This window comes from Pongo abelii, chromosome X (assembly GCF_028885655.2).
Source record: "Pongo abelii isolate AG06213 chromosome X, NHGRI_mPonAbe1-v2.0_pri, whole genome shotgun sequence".
NCBI classification, from domain to species: Eukaryota; Metazoa; Chordata; class Mammalia; order Primates; family Hominidae; genus Pongo; species Pongo abelii.
Genome location: NC_072008.2, coordinates 125365487 through 125382007, shown reverse-complemented (window position 1 = coordinate 125382007; position 16521 = coordinate 125365487). Strand labels below are relative to the sequence as shown.

The 16521-nt window shown below is 47.6% G+C and overlaps 1 protein-coding gene across 4 annotated transcripts in view; it reads left to right on the top strand.

The window, feature by feature from the left end:
• Positions 1–16521, top strand: part of SEPTIN6 (septin 6) — an 84462-nt gene that overhangs the window by 62090 nt on the left and 5851 nt on the right. For 3 of the 4 annotated variants that reach the window (XM_024240468.3, XM_024240465.3, XM_024240466.3), the window contains exons 7-9: positions 86–254; positions 3783–3915; positions 7759–7949. In XM_024240468.3, the coding sequence (XP_024096236.1) occupies positions 86–254; positions 3783–3915; positions 7759–7949 (493 nt within the window). Of the gene's footprint in view, positions 1–85; positions 255–3782; positions 3916–7758; positions 7950–11890; positions 11936–16521 lie in introns of all 4 variants that reach the window. The other variant, XM_054545001.1, reaches the window with a different exon arrangement.

Here is a 16521-nt window from a genome sequence, read left to right as displayed (position 1 = left end):
ACATTTTGCCTCTCGTTTCATCCATTTCTGCTTCTGCTGGCCTTCCTTTCAACATACTTTCAATACCCCAAACCCTGCTATGCAGTTGAAAACGAGGCCCACTGCGACTTTGTGAAGCTGCGGGAGATGCTGATTCGGGTCAACATGGAGGATCTGCGGGAGCAGACCCACACCCGGCACTATGAGCTGTATCGCCGCTGTAAGCTGGAGGAGATGGGCTTCAAGGACACCGACCCTGACAGCAAACCCTTCAGGTACCGCTCCTGCCAGCCCAGCCCAGCCCAGCTCAGCTCAGCCCACTCAGGTGGTGTGGAAGCCTTCCCCTGGAGAATTCACAGGGGAGGCGAGACACGGGTGCTAAGACCTCGAGGAGCAGGGGCGACTCACTTGCCAGTTCTGCTTGCCTGTTCACCCTTTGCCTCTGCTCACCTGCCAGGAGAGCTGTGGGGCGCAGGCTTGGGAAGTACTGCTGCCTTGCTTTTAAGGGCAAGGGAAGGGAGGATGCCCAGAGGACCAGCAAGGCTGATCACCACACACACATGCACGCATCCATGACAGCTCCAAGCAGCTGCGCTGGAGGGGATCCCCAAGCTGGGGCCCTATTCCACGAGGTGGCAGTTGGTAACTGTCCTCTGCCCCTCTTTCTTCATCAGGCTCCTGGCGCTCAGACAGGTTTCTAGTCTGTTCTTTACCCATTTCCCCATTCTCAAACCCAGATAGGACCAGGTAGTATTGCCTTGCCATGCATCGATGAACTGCAGGCTCTTCAATTGCTGTCCTTAGTGTCTGCATTCAAGTGCAAGTTCTGTTTTGACCTCAGGATGTCGATCATCACTGGCATATTTCTTAAATCAGAATGCTTTTAGAGAAGGGGAATGTTTTTGAAAGCAGGTTATTATGCAGAGAGGAGTGATGCGCCAAGTAGAAGTGTCTGATCTATATGCATGATGTGTGAAATAAGCCCCACAGTTGAAATTACCACGTGGTGCCCTTTATGGTGGTCAGGCATTAATAAGCAAGTGAGGGAGATGTCTACCAGTTAAAAAGGCTTTCAAAGAGCCTCTGAGATCTTACTCTACCTGTGCACAGCCTAAAGCTGGCCTGGAGTCAGAGCCTAACCAGTTCCTTGGGGATATTTGCTTCAGGAGGGACAGGCTCATGCCCTATATACTGACAGGTGGGGCTGGGGGAAGCCATGCTTGTCTCTTTCTGGTGGGAGCTTCCTGGCTGTCTTCCCCCCCTGCAGCTTTCATCTGCATTTGTAGAGGAGTAGGTGTGCCTCCACCTGGTCATTTTGTCTCCTTCCCTCCTCCTTCACTCCATCCTGAATACCTCTGTTTCCTGTGTCTTCGCCTTCTTCACTCCTTCTCTGCCAGCTCCTTCCCATGCTGCATGCAAGCATTCCTGTGCTGAAGAAACTCTCCCTTAACCCTGCTCTTTCTTACCAGTCTCTGCCCTGTCAAGAAGTCCTTGACAGGATGAGAAGGAGAAAGCGTTGTTCTATATTTACTGGTTCCTCTTCCCCATCTCTCATTCATTCCTCAATCCACTGCAGTCTGGCTTCTGTCCCCAGCATAACCACTCAAATGCCTCTCTCCAAGGCCAGGAATCTCAGACTTGTGGCCAAGTTCAATGTGATCTTTGGTTTCCATCTTATTTGATATCAACGCAGCACTTTATGCCATTCCCCACTGCCTCCTTGAAATGCTCTCTGCCTTTGGCTTTTCTGGCACTGGCTTGGCTGATTCTGTTCCTATCTCTCCTACTATTTCTTCTCAGCCTCCTTTGCAGGCTCATTTTCTTCACCTTACTCCTTTAAATGTTGATATACCCCCCGGGATTCTTTCCTAGAGCCTCTGCTCCTTTCACTTTCTGTTCTCTTTGCAGCTGGTTCTTTCTACTCTCACAGCCCTAATTACCACCTAGAAGTAGATGGTTCCCAAGCTAGTCTTACTTCTGAGGTCTAAACCCATTAATCCAACTGCATACTGGATGTCCACTCAGACATCCCATAGAGGACCTCCCCGAAAATCAAGCTCTGTACAAATTCATCTTCTTCCCTCTTAAGCATGTGTCTCCAACATTCCCTGTTGCCATTCATGATACCACCATCCACCTGATTGCCCAAGGTTAATCAGAATTACCTTTGGCTCCTCCCAAGTCCTGGGAGTTCTGCTTCCCTTACTGCTCCCTCCATTCCCTCCCAGCCCTTAACATTAAGATCCTATCACTTCTTCTTTTCTTTTCTTTCTTTTTTTTTTTGAGACAGAGTCTTGCTCTATCGCCCAGGCTGGAGTACAATGGCACAATCTCGGCTCACTGCAATCTTGGCTTCCCGGGTTCAAGCGATTCTCCTGCCTCAGCCTCCCCAGTAGCTGGGATTACAGGCGCCCACCACCTCGCCCAGCTAATTTTTGTATTTTTATTAGAGATGGGGTTTCACCATATTGGCCAGGCTGGTCTTGAACTCCTGACCTCAAGTGATCCACCCACCTTGGCCTCCCAAAGTGCTGAGATTACAGGCATGAGCCACCACACCTGGCCAAGATCCTGTCACTTCTTACTTGGATTGATGGAAAGTCTGTCCTTCCCACAGCACAGCCAGAATGGTCCTTCTCATTTTCAAATTGGATCTAGTACTACTTCCTGCTTTAAAACCATGCAGTATGTACATGTCCAATTTTTAAATATGGCATTCAAAGCCTGTTCTCTTCCTCCAGGCTCAGGAACTTCGTCTGCCTCTACTCCACCACTGCCATGGTGCTCTCTGGCCATGTTGAACCATACCTGGCTCCCCAAGAATGTCATTCTCTCTTCACACGTGCTTTCTTACATGCTGTCCTCTTTGGATCACAGTTCCACCTCTTCTTCACCAGGCTATTGCTTTTTTTTTTTTTTTTTTTTTTGAGATGGAGTCTCACTCTGTCACACAGGCTGGAGTGCAGTGGCGCGATCTCGGCTCACTTCAACCTTCGCCTAGCAGGTTCAAGTGATTCTCCTGCCTCAGCCTCCCGAGCAGCTAGGATTACAGGCGCCCACCATGATGCCTGGCTAATTTTTTGTATTTTTTAGTAGAGATGGGGTTTCACCATGTTGGCCAGGCTGGTCTTGAACTCCTGACCTCAGGTGATCCACCCATCTTGGCCTCCCAGAGTGCTGGAATTACAGGCGTGAGCCACCGCACCTGGCCTATCTCCTATTTCTTTAAAAATAAGCTTAGGCCAGGGGCATCTCCCACTAGACCATGAGTTCCTTGATGGCAGGTATGATGGCTGTTGGCTCTAGAGGCTGAGTGACTAGCATCATGTCAATTAGTACTGAGTCTAGCACATATGGAGTCTCCTCAAGCATTTGTTGAAATGGTTCATTAATGTGGTCAGTTTCAGAACCAGGGCCTGGCAGCATTGTGCAGTGGGAAAACCCAGATGAAGAGACAGGAGACTCAGCTTCTGGTCAGAGGTCTCCCTCTAACTAGCCGTGGGGCCTTGAGCAAGACACCTCACCTCTCTGGGCCTCAGTTTTCTCATCCATAGAACAAGAGTATAGAACCAGATATTCTAAGTCTCTCCAGTTCACTAGGGTTGCCCCATCCCCCTCCAGAATCCCTGTGGGCATGCTGTCATGGGCCAAGCCAGGTGCCCACAGCTTTGTGGTTCTATTTTTGTACCTGGCTCACAACTGGGGAAGGGAGGACAGAGGAACCCAGTGAGGATCTTTGGGGCCAGTTTTATCAAATAGGAGTCATTCCAAAGGAAGAAGAATTAACCTGACCATGTTCGCAGTTTACAGGAGACATATGAGGCCAAAAGGAATGAGTTCCTAGGGGAACTCCAGAAAAAAGAAGAGGAGATGAGACAGATGTTCGTCCAGCGAGTCAAAGAGAAAGAAGCGGAGCTCAAAGAGGCAGAGAAAGAGGTAAATGTGAGCCTGGTGATTATTAAAATGTCAAGAAACAACAGCTGCTGGTGAGACTGTGGAAAAATAGGAATGCTTTTACACTGTTGGTGTGAATGTAAATTACTTCAACCACTGTGGAAGACAGTGTGGTGATTCCTCAAAGACCTAGAATCAGAAATGCCATTCGACCCAGCAATCCTATAGATCATTTTATTATAAAGATACACGCACACATATGTTCACTGCAACACTATTCACAATAGGAAAGACATAGAATCAACCCAAATGCCCATCAATGATAGATTGGATAAAGAAAATGTGGTACATACACCATGGAATACTATGCAGCCTTAAAAAGGAATCAGAGGACGTTCTTTAGAAGGACATGAGTGGAGCTGGGAGCCATTATCTTCAGCAAACTAACACAGGAACAGAAATCCAAACATTGGGCCGGGCACTGTGGCTCACGCCTGTAATCCCAACACTTTGGGAGGCCGAGGTGATTGGATCATCTGAAGTCAGGAGTTAGAGACCAGCCTGGCCAACATGGTGAAACCCTGTCTCTACTAAAATTAGAACGATTAGTGGAGTGTGGTGGCACATGCCTATAGTCCCAGCTACTTAGGAGGCTGAGGCAGGAGAATCGCTTGAATCTGGGAGGCAGAGGTTACAGTGAGCTGAGATCGTGCCACTGCACTCCAGCTTGGGTGACAGAGCAAGACTCCATCTCAAAAAGAAAAAAAAGAAAGGAAACACTTAATTACTTCACGAGTCTCTTCCACATTTAACCTGTCGCACTTTCAAGGGTTCTCACCAAAGCCCATGACAAGGGTATTGATTTTTTTTTTCAGTTTCACTTAAAAAAAAAAAAAATGTTGGCTGGGCACACTGGCTTGTGCCTGTAATCCCAGCACTTTGGGAGGCCGAGGCGGGTGGATCACAAGGTCAGGAGTTCGAGACCATCCTGCCTAACACGGTGAAACCCCGTCTCTACTAAAAATACAAAAAAATTAGCCGGGCGTGGTGGCAGGCACCTGTAGTCCCAGCTACTCGGGAGGCTGAGGCAGGAGAATGGCGTGAACCCGGGAGGCGGAGCTTGCAGTGAGCTGAGATCGCGCCACTGTACTCCAGCCTGGGCGACAGAGCGAGACTCTGCCTCAAAAAAAAAAATGTCAGACAGGTGCCTTGGCTCAGGTCTGTAATCCCAGCACTTTGGGAGGCTAAAGCGGCGGGATTGCTTGAGCCCAGGAGTTTAAGACCAGCCTGGGCAACATACTGAGACCCCGTTTCTATTAAAAATACAAAAAATTGGCTGGGCGCAGTTGCTCATACCTGTAATCCCAGCACTTTGGGAGGCCGAGGTGGGCGGATCACGAGTTCAGGAGTTTGAGGCCAGCCTGGCTAATATGGTGAAACCCCGTCTCTACTAAAAATACAAAAAATTAGCCAGGTGTGGTGGTACGCACCTGTAGTCCTGGCTACTTGGGAGACTGAGGCAGAAGAATTGCTTGAACCCAGGAGGCGGAGGTTGCAGTGAGCCGAGATTGTCCCACTGGACTCCAGCCTGGGCAACAGAGCGAGACTCCATCTCAAAAAAAAAAAAAAAATTCCAAATACAAAAAATTAGCCAGGCATGGTGGCACGTGCCTGTAGTCCCAGCTACCCAGGAGGCTGAGGTGGGAGGAACTCTTGAGCCGAGAGATCGAGGCCACTGCACTCCAGCCTGCGTGACAGAGTGAGACTCTGTCTCAATAAAAAAAAGAAAAACGTCACCCAGCACTTTTAGGAGGAGAAGTGAGGGGATCTCAAAGACAAATGAACAAAAGTACAACAAACAAAAGCCAGGTTAAAGCAACTGATAGGCAGCCCTAGTGACTAGTAAGAGCTGCTTTAGGCCAGGCGTGGTGGCTCGCGCCTGTAATCCCAGCACTTTGGGAGGCCGAGGTGGGCGGATGACAAGGTCAGGAGATTGAGACCATCCTGGCCAACTCAGTGAAACCCCGTCTCTACTAAAAATACAAAAAATTAGCCGGGAGTGGTAGCACGTGCCTGTAGTCCCAGCTACTTGGGAGGCTGAGGCAGGAGAATCACTTGAACCCGGGAGGCAGAGGTTGCAGTGAGCCGAGATTGTGCCACTGCACTCCAGCTTGGGCGACAGAGCGAGACTCTGTCTCAAAAAAAAAAAAGAAAAAAGAAAAGATCTGGTTTATACAGCAAGTCTGTCACTCACCTACCTAAGTGACAGTGCCAAACACCCCCAGGACCCGGAGAACTAACCTTCTTCATGGTATGCTGCAAGTGCTACAGAATCCTAAACTCTCTCCTGAATCCATGAAAGAAAGTGAAATTTGGCTTGCTCTGCTCTTACTATTCAGGGTAGTTTATTGCATTCTAGTTTGTGACTGTCTGTGCCTCTTGTTCTCTGATCCACTTACCACAGTGGCATGCCAGAATATTCTTTTTTTTTTTTTCCGAGACAGAGTCTCACTCCGTTGCCCAGGCTGGAGTGCAGTGGTGCGATCTCGGCTCACTGAAAGCTCCGCCTCTCGGGTTCAAGTGATTCTCCTGCCTCAGCCTCCCAAGTAGCTGGGATTATAGGCATGCGTCACCACGCTCAGCTGATTTTTGTACTTTTAGTAGAGACGAGGTTTCACCATGTTGGCCAGGCTGGTCTGGAACTCCTGACCTCATGCCACCCACCTTGGCCTCCCAAAGTGCTGGGATTGAGCCGACTACTGGGATTACAGCACTCCCAAAGTGCTGGTATTACAGGCGTGAGCCACTGTGCCTGGCCCAGAATATTCTTCTTGTTCTTCTTTGGGTTTCTGTTTCTATTCAGGACTAATTAAGCCTCCCTTTAGTTAAGGCTGAGGTGTCTGTACTCGTTCCATGCCATAAAATCCTTTTTATTTCCTTCCATGTCCAAAGCCAAGTATTTCCATTGACTGGCTTTCCCATTACTGAAGTTTTCTCTGCGATTCATGGTGATCCTTCCTGATTGCAGGGGTTAAGAAAAGACAGGGGTTCCTTACACATAAGAGGTCCCATTATATAATGCTCTAAATACTGGGTTGACCATAGTCAAATTCCTTACTTCTCAGACCTTCTGTTTCCTCATAAAATGGAGATAATAACAGAACCTACCTCATAGGAATGTGGTAACAATTAAATAAATTAATATACATAAAGGACTTATAAAAGTCAGTGCTTAGCCTGTAATTACTCGGTAATTTCTTTTTTTTTATTTTTTGAGACGGAGTCTTGCTCTGTTGCCCAGGCTGGAGTCCAGTGGCACAATCTCGGCTCACTGCAACCTCTGCCTCCCGGGTTCAGGTGATTCTTCTGCCTCAGCCTGCTGAGTAGCTGGGACTACAGGCACATGCCACAATGCCTGGCTAAGTTTTGTATTTTTAGTAGAGACGGGGTTTCACCATGTTGGCCAGGCTGGTGTCGAACACCTGACCTCAAGTAATCTGCCCACCTTGGCCTCCCAGAGTGCTAGGATTACAGGCCTGAGCCCGGCCAGCACTCAGTAAATGTTATATTATTATAATTGATGTTATTATTGACCATGTGTGATAACTATGGGGACTCTTTTTAACAAAATGTCTGACTAAACACAATGCAGTGTTCCTTTACCATATTCAGGAGCAGAGGCTTGGAGATAAAATGGCAGGAGGAGAGAACGATCCAGAGCATGGTGCCTTTGGTGCCATCATAGCAATCCCTGACAGAAATGCCCCCTGAGGTTCCAGGGTCCTGCAAGGTCGCAGCCCTACTGGTCCCCACCCACCTGGGCTTGGCCAGGCTGGGGACTGCTCACAGGGGACTCTCTCCAATCTCCCTGTGCTTCCCTGCCAGCTGCACGAGAAGTTTGACCGTCTGAAGAAACTGCACCAGGACGAGAAGAAGAAACTAGAGGATAAGAAGAAATCCCTGGATGATGAAGTGAATGCTTTCAAGCAAAGAAAGACGGCGGCCGAGCTGCTCCAGTCCCAGGGCTCCCAGGCTGGAGGCTCACAGACTCTGAAGAGAGACAAAGAGAAGAAAAAGTAAGTAGCAGGCTGCTCTGGGGTGGTGCCTTCTCTTTTCTCCTGCTCATCCTCCCAGGGCAGGACGTGGCACCTGAAGGGGCTGAGGACTGGTGACCAGAGGTGAGCTGTGGGCTGTCAGACTGGTTGAGGTACCTATAACTGGTCCCAGCATCCCTGTGGGACCTTTGAATTCCCTGAGCTTGGGGAATTGAGAGTAGCGGAGGGGTGTGGTCCCAGAGGCCCAGCCCATCTGTCCAGCTTGCTCAGGAAAGCCCTGCAAACTCAAGGTCCATAGGAGAGGAAGGGAAAAGAGGAAAAGCAAAGGAGAGTGAGAGAGCAGAAGGGAAGAAAAAAATTAGAGGTGCAGCAATATAAGAGAGGAACAAGGCCAGGCACGGTGGCTCACGCCTATAATCCCAGCACTTTGGGAAGCCAAGGCAAGAGGAAGACTTGAGGTCAGGAGTTCAAGACCAGCCTGGCCTATATGGCGAAACCTTGTCTCTACTTAAAAAAAAAAAATAGGCCGGGCGCGGTGGCTCACGCCTGTAATCCCAGCACTTTGGGAGGCCAAGGCGGGCAGATCACAAGGTCAGGAGATCGAGACCATCCTGGTTAACACAGTGAAACCTCGTCTCTACTAAAAATACAAAAAAATTAGCTGGGTGTGGTGGCAGGTGCCTGTAGTCCCAGCTGCTCGGGAGACTGAGGCAGGAGAATGGCGTGAACCTGGGAGGCGGAGCTTGCAGTGAGCAGAGATCGTGCCACTGCACTCCAGCCTGGGCTACAGAGCGAGACTCCGTCTCAAAAAAAAAAAAAAAAAAGAGTTCGAAACCAGCCTGACCAACATGGTGAAACCCTGTCTCTACTAAAAATACAAAAATTAGCCAGGCGTGGTGGCGCGTGCTTGTAATCCCAGCTACTCAGGAGGCTGAGGCAGGAGAATTGCTTGAACCCGGGAGGCAGAGGTTGCAGTGAGTTGAGATCGCACCACTGCCCTCCAGCTTGGGCGACAGAGCGAGACTCCATCTAAAAAAAAAAAATACAGAAATTAGCTGCCTGTAGTCCCAACTACTCAGGAGGCTGAGGCAGGAGAATCACTTGAACCCAGGAGGTGTAGGTTACAGTAAGCCGAGATCTCACCACTGCACTCCAGCCTAGGCAACGGCATGAGACTCCATCTGAAAAAAAAAAAAAAATAGAAAAGAAAGAGAGGAACAAAAAGAACTGCAGCTATGGGCTGGGCGTGGTGTAATCCCAGCACTTTGGGAGGCCAAGGCGGGTGGATCACTTGAGTTCAGGAGTTCGAGACCAGCCTGGCCTACATGATGAAACCTTGTCTCCACTAACAATATAAAAAATTAGCCAGGCGTGGTGGCGTGCGCCTGTAATCCCAGCTACTTGGGAGGCTGAGCAGGAGAATTGCCTGAACTGAGGAGGTAGAGGTTGCAGTGAGCTAAGATAGCACCATTGCACTCCAGCCTGGGTGACAGATTGAGACTCTGTCTCAAAAAAAAAAAAAAAAAAAAAAAAAAAGTGCAGATACAGGGTAGCGGAAGAAAGAGAGAGCCTTTAGCAGAAACTCGGTGTACCCTCTCCCCACCCCTGCCCTATATCTGAGGTTGCTCACCTCTCCATGGCCGTAGTCCCACCCTCACCCTGCCTCAGTTCTTACTCTCTGCAGCCAACAGAATTTAACTGCTGCCACTGAAGGCTGCAGCCCAGCCCTGATTTCCCACCACTTTGTGATCCCTCCCTGCTGGCTTAGTTCTGCCCAGCCTGGGGTGCTGAGAACTTATGGGGGAGCCCTCAGGTGCCAGTGTATGCTGCATGTGCCCCATCCTCAATCTGTGGAATGATTGTAAGACCTTCTGATCTCCCCTGGTATTAGAACAGTGGCTCCTGGATACCATGTGGGTCAATAATCCTCATCCAACCCCAGTCTCTGCTTGCTGAAGTTACCCATTCCTCATCCCAGAACCAGAGAAAAATATTTCAACGGGATCTAGAAAAACTCCTGTGGTGCCCTTGTGCCCTGCAGTTGTTTGTGCAGTGTGGCTTGAGGAGTTCCCAGGTGGACTGTTTAGCAGTGTCTTTACTAAAGGGTACTGAGGATCCAAAAGGTGTCCATGGTCATTGCCTTCTGTTTTCAGCCATTTGTTCCTGGACTTAACTATGGGATATTTTTGCCAGAAGGAAGAAACACCTTCCTTTCCTCTGGCTTATCACTTAGGAATAACATGGTAACTTTTGCATAACAGTAAAATATATTATATTTGAAGGCACTCAGCTTTGCAATCCAATTACTCTCTATTCAAATGTGTAATTTAAACATCTTGGCCGGGTACGGTGGCTCACGCCTGTAATCCCAGCACTTTGGGAAGGTGAGGCAGGCAGATCACCTGAGGTCAGGAGTTTGAGACATGTTGCCTGGGCAACATGGCGAAACCCCGTCTCTACCAAAAATACAAAAATTAGCTGGGCATGGTGGCCCACACCTGTAGTCCCAGCTACTCAGGAGGCTAAGGCAGGAGAATCACTTGAGCCTGGGAGGTGGAGGTTGCAGAGCCAAGATCATGCCACTGCACTTCAGCCTGGGTGACAGAGTGAGACTTTGTCTAAAACAAACAAAAAAAAAGAACATCTTCACCAATTAGTCCAGAAATTTTTCTTACTGAATCTTAATACTATATGTCAAATTCACTGATGAATGAAATTTTTTGGTATTACCTGATGGATAAAGTTCAACTAGCCAGAAAAAAGTCTCTTTGGACACACCCTGTACTGTATTAACTTATCTGTCATGGTGTATTAGTTGCACCAGCAGGAATGAATTCCTATTTTTAAGATCAGAAAAATCTAAATTTGTCATCCAGCTGTAACCTGCTGCCTTCACAGTCCTGTGGTATTTGTTAACTCAGTACCTGGGGCAGTTTCATAGCCTGCTTGTGCGAGTTAGGAATTGGTTTGTTCAGGCTACATTGAAACTATAAATATTCCCTATTCAGATGCTCAGTAAAAGTTCTTCTCACATCAAGCTTTCTCCTTGTTGCCTCATACTGACTGACTTCTCCCAACCCAGACAGGAAACCCCAACAGGGAGATACCCCTCTCTACTCTCCAGGAATATTTGGGGTTGGTGACAGTGCCCCTTTCCAATTCTGAAATGGGTGAAAACCCTGCTGGCATGTGGCACCTTATATTAGCAATAAGGGCCTAACAGAATGACCTGTCTTCTTCTGTACTTCCAGATGCAGAAGTGGCCCTGAGTCTTGGCTTCTTATGTAATTTCATGAGCAATTGGCTAACTTCTGGAAGAGCCACCATTAGACCTGTGCTACCCTCCTCCCATAGTCACGGTAGTGAGTTTTGAGGGCAGAAATGGTGATAGTAGTATTTCTTCTTGAGAGATGGTGGTTGGATCTAAGAGTCACATATTCAGAATTTCCTTTAGCTGCCCCTAAAGAGATTAAGAAAGTACTGGCCAGCCGTGGTGGCTCACACTTGTAATCCCAGTACTTTGGGAGGCCAAGGCGAAGGATTGCTTGAGTCCAGGAGTTTGAGATCAGCCTGGGCAACATAGTGAGACCTTTGTCTCTACAAACAAAACAAACAAACAAAAAATTAAATATTAGCTGGGCCTGGTGGCACTTGCCTATAGTTCCAGCTACTCAGGAGACTGAGGTGGGAGAACTGCTTGAACCCGGGAGGTTGAGGCTGCAGTGAGCCATGATTGCGCCACTGCACTCCAGTCTGGGCAACAGAGAGAGACCCTGACTCAAAAAAAAAAAAAAAAGGAGTATCAGTGTTTCAGGGGTTCCTACCAGTCCACCCTTCCCACTTCCCCTTCCTGCTACTCCTAATCACCTTTGACCTCTAACCCTTCATTGTTTGTGTCAAGTCATAATATTTGATTTCCCCTCATGCTCACTCCATCTTCATCAGCTCTTACTGTTTTACAGTTAACTCTGCTGTTTGCTGCATGCTGCATGAGACCCAGGGTCCTGGTAAGCTTGATTAACTCTAATAGAACTGGCAGTGGCTTCTAGAACATATCTCCCTCAATCCCGCACCCCCAACACAAGCATCTAATCATAGAAGAAGCTGCTTCATTGGTCTAGCTGGTTTTCTCTCGTGACTTATAATATGCAGAAATAGCCTGGTGTGGTTTCAGGTGTACATGAGGAATGCCTGCCTGCCTGCCTGATTAAAGTGAGGGGTCGTTTTCAGACTTTTGCTGCTAGAACAGCTGGGTAACACAGGTGGATCCTGTGCTCAGTATTTGAGGTTTCAGTGTGGGCAGTTTTTTTCTTAAAGAGCCATAATCGGGCCGGACGCAGTGGCTCACAGACCTGTAATCCCAGCACTTTGGGAGGCTGAGGAGGGCAGATCACCTGAGGTCAGAAGATTGAGACCATCCTGGGTAACACGGTGAAGCTCCATCTCTACTAAAAATACAAAAAATTAGCTGGATGTGGTGGCACAGGCCTGTAATCCCAGCTACTCTGGAGGCTGACGCAGGAGAATCGCTTGAACCTGGGAGGCAGAGGTTGCAGTGAGCCGAGATTGTGCCATTGTACTCTAGCCTGGGCAACAAGAGCGAAACTCTATCTCAAAAACAAAAGGAGCTATAACCATTATTTTCAAAATTAATGAAACCATGGTGACAGGAAAAACTGGGTTTCACAAGCCCCGTCCTGCAATGTCACAGTCAGCATCATCCCTCTCCCATCCCCCTGCATCAGGTTTGAGAATGTCCAGAGTCAGTGGAAACTCACTTCTCTGTTTCCCGCTGGTGGCAGTTTCATATCTGAGGGGTTCAAGTTCTCAAATTTCCTTTGACTGTACCCCTCAAAACCATAATAAGGCTGAGAGCGGTGGCTCATGCCTGTAATCCTAGCACTTTGGGAGGCCGAGGCGGGCAGATCACCTGAGGTCGGGAGTTCGAGACCAACCTGACCCACATGGAGAAACCCTGTCTCTACTAAAAATACAAAATTAGCCGGGCGTGGTGGTGCATGCCTGTAATCCCAGCTACTCGGGAGGCTGAGGCAGGAGAATTGCTTGAACCTGGGAGGCGGAGGTTGCAGTGAGCTGAGATCGCACCTTTGCACTCCAGCCTGGGCAACAAGAGCGAAACTCCGTCTCAAAAAAACAAAAACAAAACAAAACAAAACAAAAACCCATAATAAAAGTGGAGGAAAATGAAGAGATCTTAGAAATTATAGAGAATTCCTTACATTTAATCCTACAAGTACTGGCCTCATGAAAACCTCTTATAAGGAGATCAGCAGGTAAGGATTCCTGAGTGCTAGATGTTGTGTTAATAGAAGTTTATAAAGTTTCACATAGTTTATAGGGAGACTGAAAGCAGGGATTAAGGACCTTCTATCTCCTCTACTAGACTCAGGTAGTGGATGGAAAGGAAATACAAACATTTTTAATTAGGGTTTTTTTTGTTTCTTTCTTTTTTTTGAGACGGAGTCTCACTCTGTCACCGAGGCTGGAGTGCAGTGGCACAATCTCAGCTCCCTGCAACCTCCGCCTCCTGGGTTCAAGCAATTCTCATGCCTCAGCCTCCCAAGTAGCTGGGATTATAAGCATGTGCCACCACTCCTGGCTAATTTTTGTATTTTTAGCAGAGACCGGGTTTCGCCACATTGGCCAGGCTGGTCTCAAACTCCTGACCTCGGGTGATCCGCCTACCTTGGCCTCCCAAAGTGCTGAGATTACAGGCGTGAGCCACTGCGCCCGATGAAGGGTTATTATTTTTTTAAAAAAACTTTACCGTGGAAACTTTCAAACATGAGCAAAATAAGAGGATAATACAGTTCAGCCCACAGCCCAGCCCCCAGACAACCATAAACATATGTCTAATCTTGTTTCATCAATTACCACAGACCTGCTGAATTATTATAAAGCAAAACTATATCATTTTATCTGTAAATACTTTAGTATATATTTCCAAGAGATAACGATTCTTTAAAAAAACATAACCACAACCCCACCATTATCACACCTACAAAATGAACAATAATTCATTAACATGAAATGTCTAGTCAGTGTTTGAAACATCCCGGTTGTCTCATAAATGCCCATTTACATTTGGTTTGTTTGGATCGGGGAATATAAAATATAGAGAAGACTTTTCCCCACTCACCCATGTAGTTTATGATTTAAATGGAGAGCCTGCTGTTAGTCACCAAACTGATTGCCGCAGCTATTGCACTGGGGACTCGGGGCAGCTGGCAAAACATCCTGCTTGGAAGCAAATCCTGAAGAGGAAGTCCATAGAGGTTTCTGCAACATAAGGCCCATGAAACCGGGCCAAAGGAAACAATCTTAAAAGAACAATGACTTGATTTACTGTCTGGCTTAACAGCAAGTCTTGGAGCCTGTGCTAGTTGACTGGAATTAAACAGCAGATTTCCATTTAGGAAGACAGTTCCTAGAATGTCTGTCCATTCTTTGCACTGTATGTAGTTCCAGTGCCTAGCGAAGTGTCTGACATGTAATAGGAACTCGGTTCATGTGTTATGTTCTTTGTTCCCCCATTTTTAATGAGGTGAGCAGGAAATATGTATTCTAGTTAATGAGATTTCAGTTAATTCAGGTTTCACTGCACGTGGCTTGACACAATTGCTTACAGGTTTCCCCAAGTAAATCATTGTTAGTGGCCATTCCTAAAATGAATTCTGGCAAAACTATAATTAAACTACACTTTACAAGTGAGAGGCAATTGGTAAACAGCTGGAACAGCCAACCCCAACCCCAAGTAGGTTGGCTCTTCCTGGCAGGCTTCTCCCTGGCAGACCACGAAAGCAGTTTCAGACCAACGAGTCAGGGGAGGCTTTGGCTTCCCAGGATCTGAAAGCAGCAAAGGCAACCCGCCCCCTCCTCAAAGCCCTCATTCAAGGGGTGGATCACGAAGGCCACCTAGAATGCAGGCAGAGTGAGGCTTACTGTGCCTCCACATTTTGAAATTGCTTGAGGCACTACTTATAGCTCTCTGCATTTGTAAAAGCGATTCCTTTGTGACCCCCTACATCGTTGCAGATACTCTACCTCAATCATTATTGGTCCTTAGGAGTGCACAGTATATGGATAGTATACACACATCAAAATACGTCAGCCTTCCCATGAAACCTAGAACATAGGCCATTGCAGTGTTTTTTAGATTACTCTTCCCCTAGGAAGTAGACAAAGAATAAAAATAAGATATGAGCATTTGTATAGCTTTTATTACTTTCCAAAGTGTTTTTTGTTGTTGTTGTTTTTGTTTTTTTTGTTTTTGTTTTTTGTATAGTATCTCATTTTATACTTACAACAGGTCTGTGAGGTAAAGAAGGAATAATCCCCAGTTTGCAAGATGAGTAAATGGAGGCCCTGGGTGAGGTGGCTCACTTCTGTAATCCTAGCGCTTTGGGAGGCTGAGGTGGGAGGATCACTTGAGCCCAGGAGTTGGAGACCAGCCTGGGCAGCATGGTGAAACCCTGTCTCTCTATTTTTTTTTTTAAGAGAGTTGGCCGGGCATGGTGGCTCATACCTGTAATCCCAGCACTTTGGGAGGCCAAGCAGGCAGATCACCTGAGGTCAGGAGTTTGAGACCAGCCTGGCCAACATGGTGAAAACCCGTCTCTACTAAAAATATAAAAATTAGCTGGGCATGGTGGCGGGCGCCTGTAATCCCAGCCACTCTAGAGGCTGAGGCAGGAGAATCGATTGAACCTGGGAGGTGGAGGTTGCGACAAGCTGAGACCACACCATTGCACTCCAGCCTGGGCAACAGAGCAAGACTCCATCTCAAAAAAAAAAAAAAAAGAGAGAGAGTAAAGAGAGTAAATGGAGAGGAGCAGAGAATTTAAGGAATTTACCAAGGACCACACAGTGAGTTGGTGGCAGAACTCCTAATTTCTATTATAAATTACCATTCACCTCAGCGTATGTATACCTTCAAAGTGTATGTATGGGAGTATATTCCCTTTGAGGAAGTGACTATAAAACATACTCCTTTATGCCCATACTTCTATCCCTGCCAGATATCTAATAGTCTTTATTTAATGGGATAAATTTATTCTTTGGGTAATAAATAGGGGCTTAGATCCATAGCCAAGGAATTCTCAGGGACATTGCATGTGAGAGTCTTAAATAAACAGCTCTGGGGCCGGGCGTGGTGGCTCATGCCTGTAATCCCAGCACTTTGGAAGGCCGAGGCAGGCGGATCACCCGAGGTCAGGGATTCAAGACCAGCCTGGCCAACATGGTGAAACCCTGTCTCTACTAAAAATACAAAAATTAGCTGGGCATGGTGGCGGGTGCCTATAATCCCAGCTACTTGGGAGGCTGAGGCAGGAGAATTGCTTGAACCCCGGAGGCGGCGGTTGCAGTGAGCCGAGATCACACCATTGCACTCCAGCCTGGGTGACAGAGCAAGACTCCATCTCAAAAGAAACAAACACACACACACACACACACACACACACCCCAGCTCTGGGCCCAGCTGTGACTCTTTGCAGCCACAGGCAAGTCTGTTGACTTCTCTGTGTTTCTTGGTCTACTCATATGAAATGGGGATCAGTCCTACTTGCCGTAT